Source organism: Vulpes lagopus, chromosome 7 (genome assembly GCF_018345385.1).
Source record: "Vulpes lagopus strain Blue_001 chromosome 7, ASM1834538v1, whole genome shotgun sequence".
Taxonomy (NCBI): Eukaryota; Metazoa; Chordata; class Mammalia; order Carnivora; family Canidae; genus Vulpes; species Vulpes lagopus.
This window is the reverse complement of record NC_054830.1, coordinates 94,061,330-94,076,597: the sequence shown is the minus strand read 5'-3', so window position 1 is coordinate 94,076,597 and position 15,268 is coordinate 94,061,330. Positions and strand designations below refer to the sequence as shown.

The 15,268-nt window shown below is 40.1% G+C and overlaps 1 protein-coding gene across 3 annotated transcripts in view; it reads left to right on the top strand.

Moving 5' to 3' along the window:
- ADAMTSL1 (ADAMTS like 1) overlaps nucleotides 1-15,268 on the top strand; it is an 882,039-nt gene that overhangs the window by 719,874 nt on the left and 146,897 nt on the right. For all 3 annotated transcript variants that reach the window (XM_041761627.1, XM_041761624.1, XM_041761625.1), the window contains one exon: nucleotides 11,387-11,597. In XM_041761627.1, the coding sequence (XP_041617561.1) occupies nucleotides 11,387-11,597 (211 nt within the window). The remainder of the gene's footprint in view (nucleotides 1-11,386; nucleotides 11,598-15,268) is intronic.

Sequence of the window (15,268 nt, the reverse complement as noted above, 5' to 3'; positions counted from 1 at the left end):
CCCGGGCATTTGTCAGTTCTCACCATCTCTGCTGAAAGCCCATTAAAGATCATGAGCACATTTCCCACTTCTGGATCTGTCATAATGCTGAGCAGTGAAGGCTTAAATGGTAAGTTAATGAGGGCAGGTCGCAAACGTCCTTTTCCTCAGTGTCCATAACATATGGCTACTGTACCTGTTTCACTCCAGGAAGAATCCTCAGTCTACTCATTTAATCTCTCTCCTCACAATAATCACCCATGCATTTAACAAACATTTGCTGAGTACCCAATAATAACAGTTCACAGTAGATAATGTTTAGAGAGCCTTTAATCTATGCCACTGTGCTTAAGGCCTTTTCCATAGATGTTCTTATTTAAATCTCATGATGACTATTTGAAGTGGATATTGCTATTATTCTTATTTTAGATATGAGCATACTGTTAAGTAACTTACCCAACACTGGACAACTTAGAGAGTGGCAGAGTTCAGTTCATTCATGGATGATGCAGTTACAGAGCCCAAGATCTTCTACATTATGCCACAAAGCCACCCTGAGCATCTGTGATGTGCTGGACACTGCAGTAGCACTGGAGATATTAAGGAGATATTATAGGTCACACAGCCATTGATACCTTTGTGGAGTGCAGAGTCTAGTTAGAAAGACGGACTTGTAGACAAATACCTAATGAAGGTGAGTCCAAGGGATGAAAAGAATGCCTTTAGGAGGAAAGAGACATTAGCATGCTGCAGAAGGAAATGTCTAGCTCTGCTTCATAGGAAGCATATCAGAAAAGTATTGGGAGGAGGAGGATATTTAGAATCTAACCTGAGAGTCAGAAGAGTTTGCCAGCCAGAGAAGATGGGTGCTCATCCAAGTGTATGGGTGACCTGAGATTAATCAGAAAGGTATTTTCAAACTCCTTGTGAAGCACACTATAGGCCAGCCAAGGAATTGAACCCTGGCTTGTGAGTAACTGGGAGTTAAAGAATGTTTTTTATAACTTTTATTTTAAAATAGTTTTAGTTTTTAAAAAAAGTTACAAAAATAATAAAAATTGTAAAAAGTTACAAAAAATAGAAGACAGGTCTCTCTTACCATTTCTCTTGGTTCCATAGTCATTCACATTTGGGGACCATTTGAGAATAATTTCAGGCAATACACCACTGCATTTTAACTTCAGTGTTACTACCTAAGTATAAGGATGCTCTCCTAAATAACCTCAATATAACCATCAAAACTAAGGAATGGTGGGATGCCTGGGTGGCTCAGTGGTTGAGCATCTGCCTTTGGCTCAGGGTGTGATCCCAGGTTCCTGTGTTCAAGTTCCACATTGGGCTTCCCCCAGGGAGCCTACTTCTCCTTCTCCCTGTTTCTGCCTCTCTCTGTGTGTCTCTCATGGAAAAATAATTTTTTTAAAAAAATCTTAAAAAAAAACCAAACTAAGAAATGGCATTAATTTGGTACCATCATCCACCAGTTGTCCCAACAATGTCCTTTATATTTATAGATCCAAGATCCAATCCAGGGCTACATGTTACATTTGGTTGTCATGTCTTTTTTAGACTTCCTGTATTTGGGACAGTCTTTCCCTGTCTTTCATATTCTAGATATTTTTGAAAGACTCTAGTGCAATTACTTCATAAAATGTCACTCATTTTGAGTTTGCTTGATGTTTCTTCATGATTTTTAAATTTTTGACAGAAGTATGCTGCATTTTTCTCAGTTCATGATATCAAGAGACCGTGAATGATGTTGTGTCCCATTCATTTCTGATGATGTTGATTCATTATTTGGTAAGATGATCTCAGCCAGGTTTTCACTGAAAAATTAATAAGGACAGGGGAAGCCTGGGTGGCTTGGCGGTTTGGTGCCTGCCTTCAGCCCAGGGCATGATCCTGGAGACCCGGGATTGAATCCCACATCGGGCTCCCTGCATGGAGCATGCTTCTCCCTCTGCCTGTGTCTCTGCCTCTCTCTCTCTCTCTCTCTCTCTTCATGAATAAATAAATAAAATCTTTAAAAAATTAATAAGGACATTGCACTTATTATAAGTAACAAGTGTTTTTATGGGGAGATAACCTGAAACTAAGTAAATACCCTATTACTTATCGACCTTTTTACTGACCAGCATTATATTCATTGATGGCTCTTGCCTGAATCAGTTATTATTACAGTTGATAAACAGCAGGCTTCTAAATTCTATCTTTTAGATTATTGACCTAATTTTATTTATTTTATTATTGATGGCCTTCTAGATTATTACTAGGCACTCTAGAAGATAGAGCTTTCTCATCTTATTTATCCGTTACTATCAAATTGTCCCAGACATGGCCAGTAGGAGCCCCTTCAAACTGGCTTCTGGATTCTTTTGACATATACCCTGTCATTCTTTGAGCACTTCTCACTTTTCTGGCACAACAAGATGTTCCCGGTTCACTTTTTACTTTCAATTCCCCTGCCCCAGAGCCATTTCTACAGAAACTGATTCTTCAGTAGAGAATGCTGTTTAGAATCTAAAATCTGGGCACTTGGTGTGCTTGATTTTACTGAAGTGTCTTTGGTTTTAGGCCTCTCAGCAGAGAGATGTAGGTAATATTGCATGTATATATGTATGTTTACATTCATTTATACCTGTTGATACAACTGTGTCCATCTATGTACCAATCCATCTGTTAAAAACTATGAGTTCAAAAAAAAAAAAAAAAAACTATGAGTTCATACTATTTTCAATAGCAATCCAATCCCACAAGGCTTATTTTAGTCATACCACTTGTCATTTTTGCAACTCCTTTCTCCAACAGTAAGAAATCTGCCTCCCATTCTCCTTCATGTATTTATGTATTCATTCAGTCTTCCCTCAATGTGTGATCTCCAGGGCCCCTGGCCCAGTGCTAAGCCCTGTCACATGCCATTGAACCACTCCACACTAAGCCTCATGCTAAAATTCAGTTCCTAAAAAGAGGAAGAAAAAAGAAAGTTGTGGTAGGGAGCCAGTTAGAAAATTCAACTCCAAACACATAGTGTCCCCTCGCCCCCAGTGGGTACAATGAACCAAAGCTGAGCCTGGATATACTGGTCTCCACCCCACGGAAGCTTGGCTCATGCTTCAATTGAGGTTTTTAATCAGAGGAAGTAAGTGGCCAGATTCACATTTTGGAAGCATTGGGCTGTATAAATTGGAAACTGGGAGATATAGAGATAACCTGGGAGCCACCAGTAATAGCCCAAAACCTTAAAGGGGCATCTAGTCCTAAACAGGGTCCCAGTTGGAAAGGAGGTTTTCTTTGTCCTACCTTAGGCTTTCCAGAGCTGGCCATGCTCCATGGAGTCTGATTTATTATTGCTTAATTGCTTTCTACCTCCTGACCTCAGAGACATTCTAAAGGAAACAGATATCTTTGTGGGACTTTAAAAAATCATGGGATAGAAATGTTAGGTAGAAATGTCAAGTTGAAGGATTGCACACAAGTTTAAAGAATGCGTCTAACAAATAATTGAAATTTACATGGTGTTTTGCCTCTCAATAACTACATCTTTAAATTTTGAATAAAGAAACAAGGCCTACTTTGCTGCAAAAAACAGGGTAAGGGAAGGTTCTTAGGGCATATGTTGGGGTGGGGAGAGTCTACCATTAAAAATTATGTGCATTTATACCAGCAACCAACAATGAGTTGCTGGAGGTAATGGCCAATTCCTTCTCTAAAAGGGTAGGGGAGAGAAACCTTGGCAACTCACAACAAGCCCTTGTCCAAAAGAAGTAAGAAATTCCTCCTTTTATATAACTAATACAAACATAAACTGCTAAGAAGTGCCAACCACTATGGGTCCCTGATTGCCCACATTATCTCTGATGGCCATCTTTACAAAAAACAAACATATCCTTGAGTGGACCACACTCAGCCTTTGCCCATTTGTTGCCAAGTACCATTGCTGCTTCACTGCAATAACAACTCCACATATATTCATAACGTGGGCTGGCATCAGTGTGCTGGTTTCTATTATTTAAGAACAGACTGTCATTTGTCATTTCTGAAGTCATAAGCACCAAGGATCCTAGAATTGCATCTTGGATCAACGTTGTACTGTCTTTTCATCATAGAGGTCTATTCATCATCCTCACCCTGAGGCAGTATAATATTTCAGCATGCAGGAGCCAGGCTACCTGGGTTTGAATCTTGATTTTCTTGTTTACTAGCTGTGTGACTTTGGACAAGTTACTTGACCTTTCAAAATCTCTATTATGTCACCCTGTAAAATGGAGGAACTTATAGTACCTTGTTCATAGGGTCGATGTAAGTAAGAAGTGAGTTCATATATGTATCCCACATCTTGGATGAGCTTATCTCTGAGTCCTGCTAGGACCTCTGTGAAAGAAGCTGGGATGATGCAGAGCTGGGGCTTCTAAATCTATGTGGTGGCATCTGTGATGGGGAGCAGCTCCATTCTCAGCACCTTTGTGTCCAAGTAATGGTAGACTTGGATGTGATGCATGTGGCATTAACATCTATGAGAGACCTGAGAATATGCATTCTAGGCCATGACTAATTAATCATTTAACTTCTCCAGGCCTCAGCTTTTTGTTATTAAAAGGCAGAGAATAATAGTACCTCCCTCACAGAGCTGTGGAGAGGATTATAGGAAACAGTGAGTTTACAACAACTGGCACAGTAGCTGATTCGTTGTAAGCTCTGTATAAAGGTTAGAATTACTGTTGTTATTGGCAGTAATGTGTGATGTCAGCTAGATGGTTGTCACATCATGTCTTATGGCTTGTGGCTAAAGGGTATCTGCCCAGGCCAAGGCAAGGGGCTGGCCAGACCTAGGCAGAGTGACAGGATCAGCATGCAGTAGGCTAGACATTGGGCAGAACTACAGTACCAACAGGAAAACAAAATGGGAATTCAGAAACCAATGCTAAAATTTTAAATCCAATTATAAACACAGGCCTACCCAAGTACATCTGATGTTGGACAGAGGGCAGGAAGACTAATCCCAGCCTTGAGGGGTGGGAGGTAACCCTCTGTCTCCTGTCTACCCTTGGTCAGGAGACCACGTGTTGGACAGCGTCCAGCCTGACACAACAGGGCATCAGCTGTGATCTGTCAGCTTCCAGAGCCTTTCCTATAAGGAGGTTTTGACAAAAAGGACAGGAATATGAAGAAGGTCAGAGAGTGAAAAAGGCAATAAAGCAAGAGAATGCTGGAAGAACTAGAGTCTCCATAACATTTTGGCCAAGGGCCTAACCATGAAGCTAAACACCTGAAGCCTGGAAGCTGAAAGAAAACATAGTGATCGTGTTTACCATCTTCCTTATACAGAGCCAGGGTTCTTTAGCCAAAACCATCAGGGCAGATGTGTTTTGGAATTCAGAATTTTTTATACTTTAGAAATATGTTAGGATTACTGTAACATAAATTATGTATTACCCCTAGTAAGTTCTAGGGGGAAATGCCATAATCCAGCAGTCTAACATTGCCGCAGTAAAATGTGTAAATATTTGCACTAAGTGAGATGCAGCCTATAAAGGCATCATGTCAATTCAGGTTCAGTCCTGTCACCAAATAGTTTGCACCACACTAAAGAAAACTTTGTGGTGTTCAGAGATTTGGGGACTTTGAAATTGCTGCTGGCAGTTGTTCAGTGAACATAGCTGAAATGACTGACCAGTCAAGTATCTAAACCAAAGGTACACACACAGTTCATTGGGGTTCTACATGCTTGAGTCACCTCAAACTTACCAAGCATCTATGTTCTAGGCACCACTCTACATACAGAGGTTACGGTGATGTACTGGTTTTGTATCGCTGCCATAACACAGCACTACAAACGGTAATATAAAACAATAGAAACATATTGTCTCACAGTTCTGGAGGCATACATGAAGGTATCAGCAGGGCCATGCTCCTTCTGAAACCTGTGAGAGCAAATCCTTCCTTCCTCTTCTAGCCTCTGCTATCTGCTGGCAATTCTTGACATCCCTTGGCTTATAGATACATCACTGCAATCTCTGTCTCTGTCGTTCCATGACATTCTCCCTGGGTGTCTCTTTCCTTTCTTAGGAAAACACCATTCACACTGGATTAAAGGCCCACCCTACTCTAGTATGATTTCACCTTAAATGGTTATATCTGCAATGACCCTATTCCAAATAAACTCATATTCCAAATTATTGGTGGTTAAGACTCCAACATACCTTTTAGGGGTATATAATTCAACCCATAACAAGTGCTAAACCAAAATAAACATTGCCTCCTGCTCTCATCAAGGTAACAGTGGAGCAGGGTAGTCAGATTACAGATGCATTGAGCACAGCAAAGAAAACACTCAACAGAGTAACAGTAAGAAAAAAAATTGTAAACCATCTATAAAGAACTTATCTTATAAAGATAAAGAACTTATCTCCGTAACATAGGAGGAACACCTACAACTCAATAACAACAACAAAAACTAATAATCCAATTTAAAAATGGGCTCAAGACTTGAAAGACATTTCTCCAAAAAAGACATACCAGTGGCCAATCAGTATATAGAAAATGCTTAACATCACTAATCATCAGAAAATGCAAATCAGGGGCACCTGGGTGGCTCAGTTGGTTGAGCATCTGCCTCTTGATTTTGGCTCAGGTCATGATCTTAGGGTCACTAGATTGAGCCCCACATTGGGCTCCACACTAGGCAGAGCCTGCTTGAGATTCTCTCTAACCTTCTCCCTCTACCTCCCCCTTCTCGTGCTCTCTCTCCTCTTTCTCTGTAAAAACTAAATAATAAATAATAAAAGAAAATGCAAATCAAAACCACAATGAGATAATCACCTCATGCCTGTCTGCATGGCTATCATCAATAAAACAAAGGTCTACAGGGACACCTGGGTAGCTCAGTGGTTGAGCATCTGCCTTCAGCTCAGGATGTGATTCTGTGGTCCAGGATCGAGTCCCGCATCAGGCTCCCTTCATGGACCCCGCCTCTCCCTCTGCCTATGTTTCTGCCTCTCTCTTTGTGTGTCTCATGAATAAATAAATAAAATCTTAAAAAAAAAAAAAAACAAAGGATACAGTGTTGGCAAGGATGTAGAGATATTGGAACACTTGTGTATTGTTGGTGGGAATGTAAAGTGGGTGCAACCAGTGTGGAAAACAGTATGAAGGTTCCTCAAAAAATTAAAAATAGAACTACCATATGAGCCAGCACTGAGGATTTATCTAAAGGAACTGAAGTCAGGATCTCAAAGAGATATTAGCACTCCCATGTGTGTTCAGTGTAGCACTATTTACAATACCCAACATGTGGAAACAATCTAAATGTCCTTGAGCAGTTGAATGGATCAAGAAAATGTGGTATATTGCATACAATGAATACTCTTCAGCCTTAAAAAATAAGTCTGCAATGTCTGACGATATGGATGAACCTCAAGAACATTATGCTAAGAGAAATAAGCCAGTTATCCAAGAACAAATACTGCATGATTCCACTTACATGAAATATCTAAAAGAGTCAAATTCATAGAATCAAAGAATGGATGTTGATTGCCAGGGGCTGGAAAGAGAGGGAAATGAGAATACTCATCAATAGGCATAAAGTTCTAGCTAAGCAAGATAAGTAAGTTCTAGAGCTCTGCTGTACAACATTGTATGTATAGATGACAATACCATATTGTACACTTAAGAGGGTATCTTACGTTCTTACCACAATAAACTTCTTTTTAAGTGTTGAGAATTTCCAAAGGGGGAGATATTAGTGAGACTCCTAAAGTAGGCATATTTTACCCAGTTGAGGGCTTCATCCCTGAGGAAGTACCATTGTCAATGAAGACATAAAGATGAGTAAAAGCCAACCAGGCGAAGTAGGGGAAAAGCACTAATGCCTGCATTCTCCGAGCTCCTTTCCCCTCTCATCACTGAGCTTGTGGGGAAGCCAGGCCCCCAGAATTCCAGAGAAGGCCTGTAAGTGCCTCACAGGCTGAGAGCCACAGCCAGTCCTGCCCCCAGGCTGACTCCTCCTGGCCTGCAGCACTGCCTCAAGAAGTAGCCAAAGGCACAGAATGTATGAAGGTACTATCAGCAGCCAGCTGGACCCAAGGCTCAGAGTTGTAGCCCCTATGCAGGGAAATGAGGGGAAAGTCTCTATTTCTAGCCCCCTTTTTATTTTCCTTTTGGCCTAAGTTGATTTAAATACTTTCAATCAGCAAAGTACTTAATATTCAGATAGCTTCTGCTGACCTCCCCCCTTGGGAAGGTAATGTACTCTTATCATGGGTAAGCAGATATGTCTTTTGTGAGTTTGATGAACAGTGCTGAAGTGACCTTATGGCTGCCAAAATGCTTCTGCTTCAAGTTCCCAGTGACTGAATTTCTGCCAGAGGTGGAGGCAGGAGTGGGAGCAGTAGAAGTGCAGAGCCTGTACTGTGACAGCTTTTAACCTTGGACAACATCCACTGTGTAGGCAGCTCCTTTATGAGACACACACATTGTGGTCATCGGTATTGAGCATGGTTGTTGGATTTTATTTTATAGCCACGGCATTTTAACATTTCACTTAAAAGTCGGGGGTTGGGGGGAAACACCTTTTTTTGAAGCACAATAAACATAGAGAAAAGTGCATAAATCCTACATATATGGCTTGGTGACTTAACAAAATGGATCCAGATCTAGCACCCAGATAAAGATAACATCCCAGAATCCCTTCCCCTCAGTCCCTCTCTTCTAGTTACTGCGCACCAAAGTTAACCATCATCCTGATTACTAACATTAGAGATTAGTTTTGGGTTTTGAACTTGATATAAATGAGAGCACAGGATGAATTTTTTGCTTTTGTGGCTTTCCTCAATTTGATGTTTGTGAGATTCATCTGTGTTGCTTGTTGTTATAGTTTATTCTCACCATTCAGTGTTCTTGTACAACTATATCATAATTTTTTTATCCACTCAACTATTGATGGATATTTGTAATGTTCCCCATCTGGGCTATTATAAATAGTGCTGCTTTGAATATTCTTTTATCTATCTTTTGATGAAAATATGCATGTTTAGAGGGGAGAGTATGCTTGTATTAGTTGTCTGTCGTTGCATAACAAATGTCCCCAAATCCCAGTAGCTCACAATAAAAATAAATGTTTTTTACCTCTCACCATTTAATGAGAGAGGCATCTGAGAGCTCCTTGGAAAGGCAATTCTGACTCAAGGTCTCTCATGAGGGTCCGGTCATCTGAAGGCTAGACTGGGTCTGGCAGATCGGCTTGCACTGTAGCTTAGCCCTGTGACTGGTGAGTTGGTGCCAACTGTCGGTGAACAGCTTTAGTTTCTTTGCATGTGGATTTTCCTGAAGATTGTCTGAATGCGCTCACGACATGACAGCTGGCTTCCCCTGGAGTGGGCAAAGAGAGAGCCAAATGGAAACTATATCCTTTTAATGATTTAGCCTTAGAGGCCACGTAGCCTTGCTTCTGCCTCATCCTAGTCATTACAAGTGAGCAGCTAAGTTCAGCCCAGACTCAAGGCTTCATCTTTAGAAGAGAGAGGTGGCAAAGAATGTGTGGATATACTTCAAAACACGACATCTTAAAGCTAGGAATTACTCAAACTAAGGATCTGAAAATAAGTTTATAGAAATTCACACAAGGATCTAAAATAAATATATATTCAATCCAGCCTCACCTCTTCTATTCACTTAAAATGTTGTGAATGTTTATAGGACAATTTTCAAAGTATTTCCAGGAGACAGTGTGGTACAATAGAACAGAAAATGCCTTTGGAGCCAAATACACCCGTGTGAATCCTGGATTCACTATTTATTAATTGTGGGTTTAGGGCAAGTCAACCTCTTAGATTTTCAAATTTCCTCAGTTATGAAGTGGGTGAAATCAGTAGAGCCTATCTCATGTTGTTCTGGAGGTAATTAAATGAGATAATGGGTATAAAGCTCCCATTGTGCTGGTAGGTCCCTTCCATTTGCTCATTTATTCGGAAATTATTGACCATGTACATTAACTATCTAGAAGGGCCTATAATGAACATTGTGAGTGATACAAAACGGATGCAGACACAGCTTGCCTTCAAGAGGTATAAGTTCCAGTGGGGCCCGTGACATGCAGAATAACTATAATGTAATTGAAAAAATGATCCATGTCTGGAGCAGGTACACATCCTTTAAACATGGATCAAATTTGGATACGTAGGAATGGAAGACATGTTGAAGAATAGATAAGGCAAGGACAAAAAGTATTGCAAATTCCAAGTAACAGCTTGAGTAAAATCAGAGCTGGCGAACCAGGGGGCGTGAGTTGAGAATAATGAAGTTGTTTACTACCCATATGACTTAAACACAGGATAGACAAAAGGAAGTAGTGGAAATAGGGGTTAGTAAGGTAGTTATGTATTAGAGTAGCAGAAAGAGATTGAAAGAGTATGTCCTCAGTTTTGCGGTCTGATGAAAAATGTTGAGGCCAAAGATTTTTAAGCCAGTTTTCAAGGCTAGCTATAAAAATCTAGGAGGGCCTAGCTACTGAAGGGTCTACTTGGCATGCTTTTCTTGGCTAACTTCTGTTTGTAGAATTTTTGTGCCTCACATTGTAAAGAGAACTTTCCAAAACTGATCATTAAAGAATACTTCCTACTCGAAGCCCAAGTGACTGAGCTTTTTCCTTATCATTCCCATTTTGGGGGCTGCATCAAGAAAGAAACGGAGTGGTATTATTTTATGGGCCCTCAGCTCACTGTAAATGTACTTCTCAAGACTTGGCCATTTGGAATGGCCAATTATGCACTCAAGTCCTCTCTGTGTATTTGACTTCTACTTCCAGATAATGAGCCATTCTCTCCACTTATTTTCCCTCAAGAAGACTGATCTATTTAGCAACCTTTACTTTTGTTACATTCCCCAGTCGCAAGCAGTGATGATATTTATACATAAGACAGAGACATTTCTATGCTATGTTGGAAGTTTAAAGGAAATTGGAGCCAATGACCTTTCACTTTGAAGCCAAAGAAAAACAAGCACACATTTTTTAGTCTTGCTAAGAATGGGGACCAGACAGATTATGAGCAAGGCTGTTCAATGCATCGTGCCCAAAACCTTTCTGTGCTCAAACCTGTGTCAGATCTAACATATTGCCTTATTTTGATGAAGTTTGTATAGTTCATTGAAATTGACATGGTTATGACCTTTCTTGGTGATCTTGTGGGTAAAAATGGAGGTTGTATTTTATCACCCTCTTTGTGTATTCCAAATGAATTCTAAAGCATGTTGGAAAGGATGTGTTCTAGGCTTGGGATAGAATTCCTAGCCAGTTGTATGCTGAAAATTCCCACGTTCCTAAGGTATGTGTTTCTACTCTATTAGCAACACTTGACATCATGATGTTCTCTGCACAGGTATAAGGATGTCCTCGTCCTCTCTGATTTCTTCCCAGGTGGGAAATTGGCAAGTGGAGTCCATGCAGTCTCACCTGTGGGGTAGGCCTACAGACCAGAGATGTCTTCTGCTCCCACCTACTTTCCAGAGAGATGAATGAAACTGTAATCCTGGCCGATGAACTGTGTCGTCAGCCCAAGCCCAGCACGGTGCAAGCTTGTAACCGCTTCAACTGCCCCCCTGCCTGGTACCCTGCACAGTGGCAGCCGGTGAGTTCTGGGGTTACTCAATACTAGAGTTTGTGTATATAACTCTGATTCAAGGCAGTGGGACATTCTCTTCAAGGAGTTTTGTCCCATTTAAGGAATGTTCAAGGTCTGCTTCTCCTTCTCTCCTAGTACTCTCTCAACCTTATTCAAATCCAGATATTTTTATTATAAATACTGTGCTCTTTCTATGGTTCCACACCATTGTCCTCCAAAAGCAATTCAAGATCCTTCTGTTAAACCAAATATAGTCATAATAAAGTTTTTACCAAACTCAGAAAACATTTGTCAAAATAAGGACAATGTGGTTGGTTTTCCACGTAGCTAAATTTGTTCTGAATTTGTGCCCTTTCTAGTTTTTTGCTGTTTTAGGATTCTAAGAGGCCAGGGTGCTAGGCAATGACTTTTCTCTCTCTTTTTTTTTTTCTCTTAAATATTATTACTTACCAAAATAAAATTAGAAGTCAAATCAATTCCAGAATTTTAAAAAATTTTCCTGGTCCTATGAATTCCAAAAGTCTAGGAACTATTGTTTTAAAGCAGGGGTTGACAAACTGCAGCCCAAAGCCAGATCCATCTCACAACCAGTTACTGTAAATGAAGTTTTATTTGAACACAGCCATGCCCATTCTTTTATATATTGTCCATGGCTGCTTTTGCACTAGAAGGGCAGAATTACGTGGTTGTGACAGAGACCATTTAGCCTATAATACCTAAAATATTCACTCTGTCCTTTACAGAAAAACTTTACTGACTCCACTGAAAGGCATGCATAATAATAATACTCAACCATTTTGTAATATTCTATCTCAAATTAATATATATTTCTCAAACTTCAGTTAAATAATTTTTTGCATGCCTCTAAAAAAAACCAGAAATTTTAGATTATTTTTTTTAATTAATTTATTTATTTATGATAGTCACACACAGAGAGAGAGAGAGAGGCTGAGACATAGGCAGAGGGAGAAGCAGGCTCCATGCACTGGGAGTCTGACGTGGGATTCGATCCCAGGTCTCCAGGATCGCGCCCTGGGCCAAAGGCAGGCGCCAAACCGCTGCGCCACCCAGGGATCCTGAAATTTTAGATTATTTGGATAGAAACTTATTTTGCGTTTCTTCTCCATGAGGATACCAGATGTACCTATAAAGTGACAACAATGGTCACAAAAAGTAATCCTGAAAGGTGAGGGGGACATGCACCCCAGTTTTACTAAAACAGTTTTTCACTCTCAAAATTATTCCAATTGGGGCGCCTGGGTAACTCAGTCAGTTACGTGTCTGACTCTTGGTTTCAGCTCAGGTCATGATCTCATGGGTTGTGGGATGGAGCTCCACATTGGGCTCCACTCTCAGGGGAGTCTACTTGAAGATTCTCTACCTTTGCCCATCCCTCTATTTGTTCTTGCTCGCTCGCTCACTCTCTCAAAATAAATAAATCTTTTTAAAAAATTTAAGTGTGTCAATTAAAATGATAAATTATATGATTATCCAATTGAGAGAGCACAGCAGCTTACACACCCTTGCCTTAGTGCTGCCATTTCTATTCAGTCACTTTTCTACTGTCACTTGGCAGAGCCCCTTCCTTCTCTCTGCCCATCTTGGGACTATGATTTAGTAAAGCATTCAAAGAATCAAAGAGTAATCAGTGAAAAAAAAAAACTCTAAAATAAAAGCATCTGGAAAAATAAATTGACTGTTTCCTTTTAGAACTTAAATATATATGTGGCTAAGCTCAAAATACCATGCTACTATGTGATGGTTTGTGGAAATCAAAGGATGTTATGTATTTTGAATGCCTTTGTACCAGTGTTCTGTTAAGAAATATTATTACACACCTAACTGAAGTTAATCCTCATAACAACCAGTGAAAAGTAGATTTTATTATCTTCATTTTGGATTTGAGGAAACTGAGGCTCATACAGGTGGCAAATTTAGGGTTGGCCATCAACCCAGTTTTATGTGATCCTTTCCACATACCTCATTGTTGGAGACTACTATGGCTGAAAGAGCCATCAGGGATTACATATGAGTCCCCTTGTTTTACACATGTTGTAACTGCAGCCTAGATATGGCCTTGCCAAGATCATAAAGCCCGGTCAAGACCCAAGGTCTCCTGGTCCTAGTATACTTACACTGTTAGTTTTAACTAGAATGAACCCATGACCTCAAACTGCACCACTAACTAACTAATGCCAACCCTAAGGCAAGACGAAGAATCAACCCAAATCAACCTCCACTGCTATAGTAAGTCACTGTATTATTAACTCATATCTCTCTATTAGGTACATAGTAAGTTCTGGGTTACATGTTTATTGAATGAAAAAATGCATAATTAGGTCATATCCACATCCCCTGAAAATTCTGACTTTATATCTTACATGTTTGTTTTATGGTTATGGGTTCTAATGTTGACCTAGCAGTGAAACTCAATGAAACACCAACTTCTTTTTATTTTTTTAAGATTTTGTTTATTTACTTATTCATTCATTCATTCGTTCATTCATTCATTCATTCATTTTAGAGAGAAGGAAAGCACCTGAGAGCAGAGGGAGGAACTAGGGCAAGGAGGGAGAGGGAGAGAATCTGAAGCAGACTCTATGCACTGAACATAGAGCCCGATGCGGTGCTCCACCTCACAACTGTGAGATCATGACCTGAGCCGAAACCAAGAGTCAGATGCTCAAGCAACTGAGACACTCAGGTGCCCCCAACGTCTTTTTAATAGCCATACATGTTGCTAAATAATGGCAGTGACCTATGACTTTTTTTCCTCAGTTTTTAGAGCATATCCATTTACATGACCTTTTTTGGTCTATTGCTACCACCAGCGCCCCCATGCCCAGTGTCCCTGTTTAATACAGTGGATTTCCAAAAAGTCAATTATTCTTCCATTTTCCATCTCCTAGGCCTGTTAAGATATAAATTTATTTTGGAAACTTCTACTTCTTTCCATCAGGGAGAGGCCTTTGAGGTTGAGTCAGATTTAAGTCCATTTTTCAGGTCAGGAAACTAACAGCAAACAGCTTTTTGAAGTTCATCCAATGAGCTACTAACTATACTTTATTAAGACCTTTTGGAAGTATCTTCTTTATACCTAATACATCGTAATTATGAAATATATTCAAACATAACAAGAAATAAAAAACATAGAAAGTGAGAGCCACCAGTGATTCTATCCTCTAGAGAGAACCTCTGTTAGGCAAGTGATGTGCAGGGTCTGTTTTAAGAATCCTGTCATTTTTAGGAATCCTTCTAAACCTAGAAGCAACCACAGACTATTCTTCTTATATAATTTCCTAGAATACTCCTTCTTTAATTAAGCTTCGTTAGATAAAATCAGCTAATGGCAACCCCTTGTTAAAGGAAAGAAAGTCATTGTTTATGCCATATGGTGAAATAAGTCAAGAGTAACTTGGCGGGAGCGGGGGGGGGGGGGGGGGGGGGCTCCAAGCTAATTGGCTATTGTCTTAGGACCCCACTTAGTAAAAGATACCAGCTGTTCACTGTCCATTTGCCTGATTAGCCCTCTGGTTCCTGGGTAGTCCTTGTTGGGACAAAGGAACCTGCTGTGCACTCATCTGCTTTTTTCTATTTGAAGCTACTAGAGGATAGTTCTGAGGTCTCTCATCCTTCAACACCCACCTAATAGTCTTCCTTCATATGAAAGAAAAACA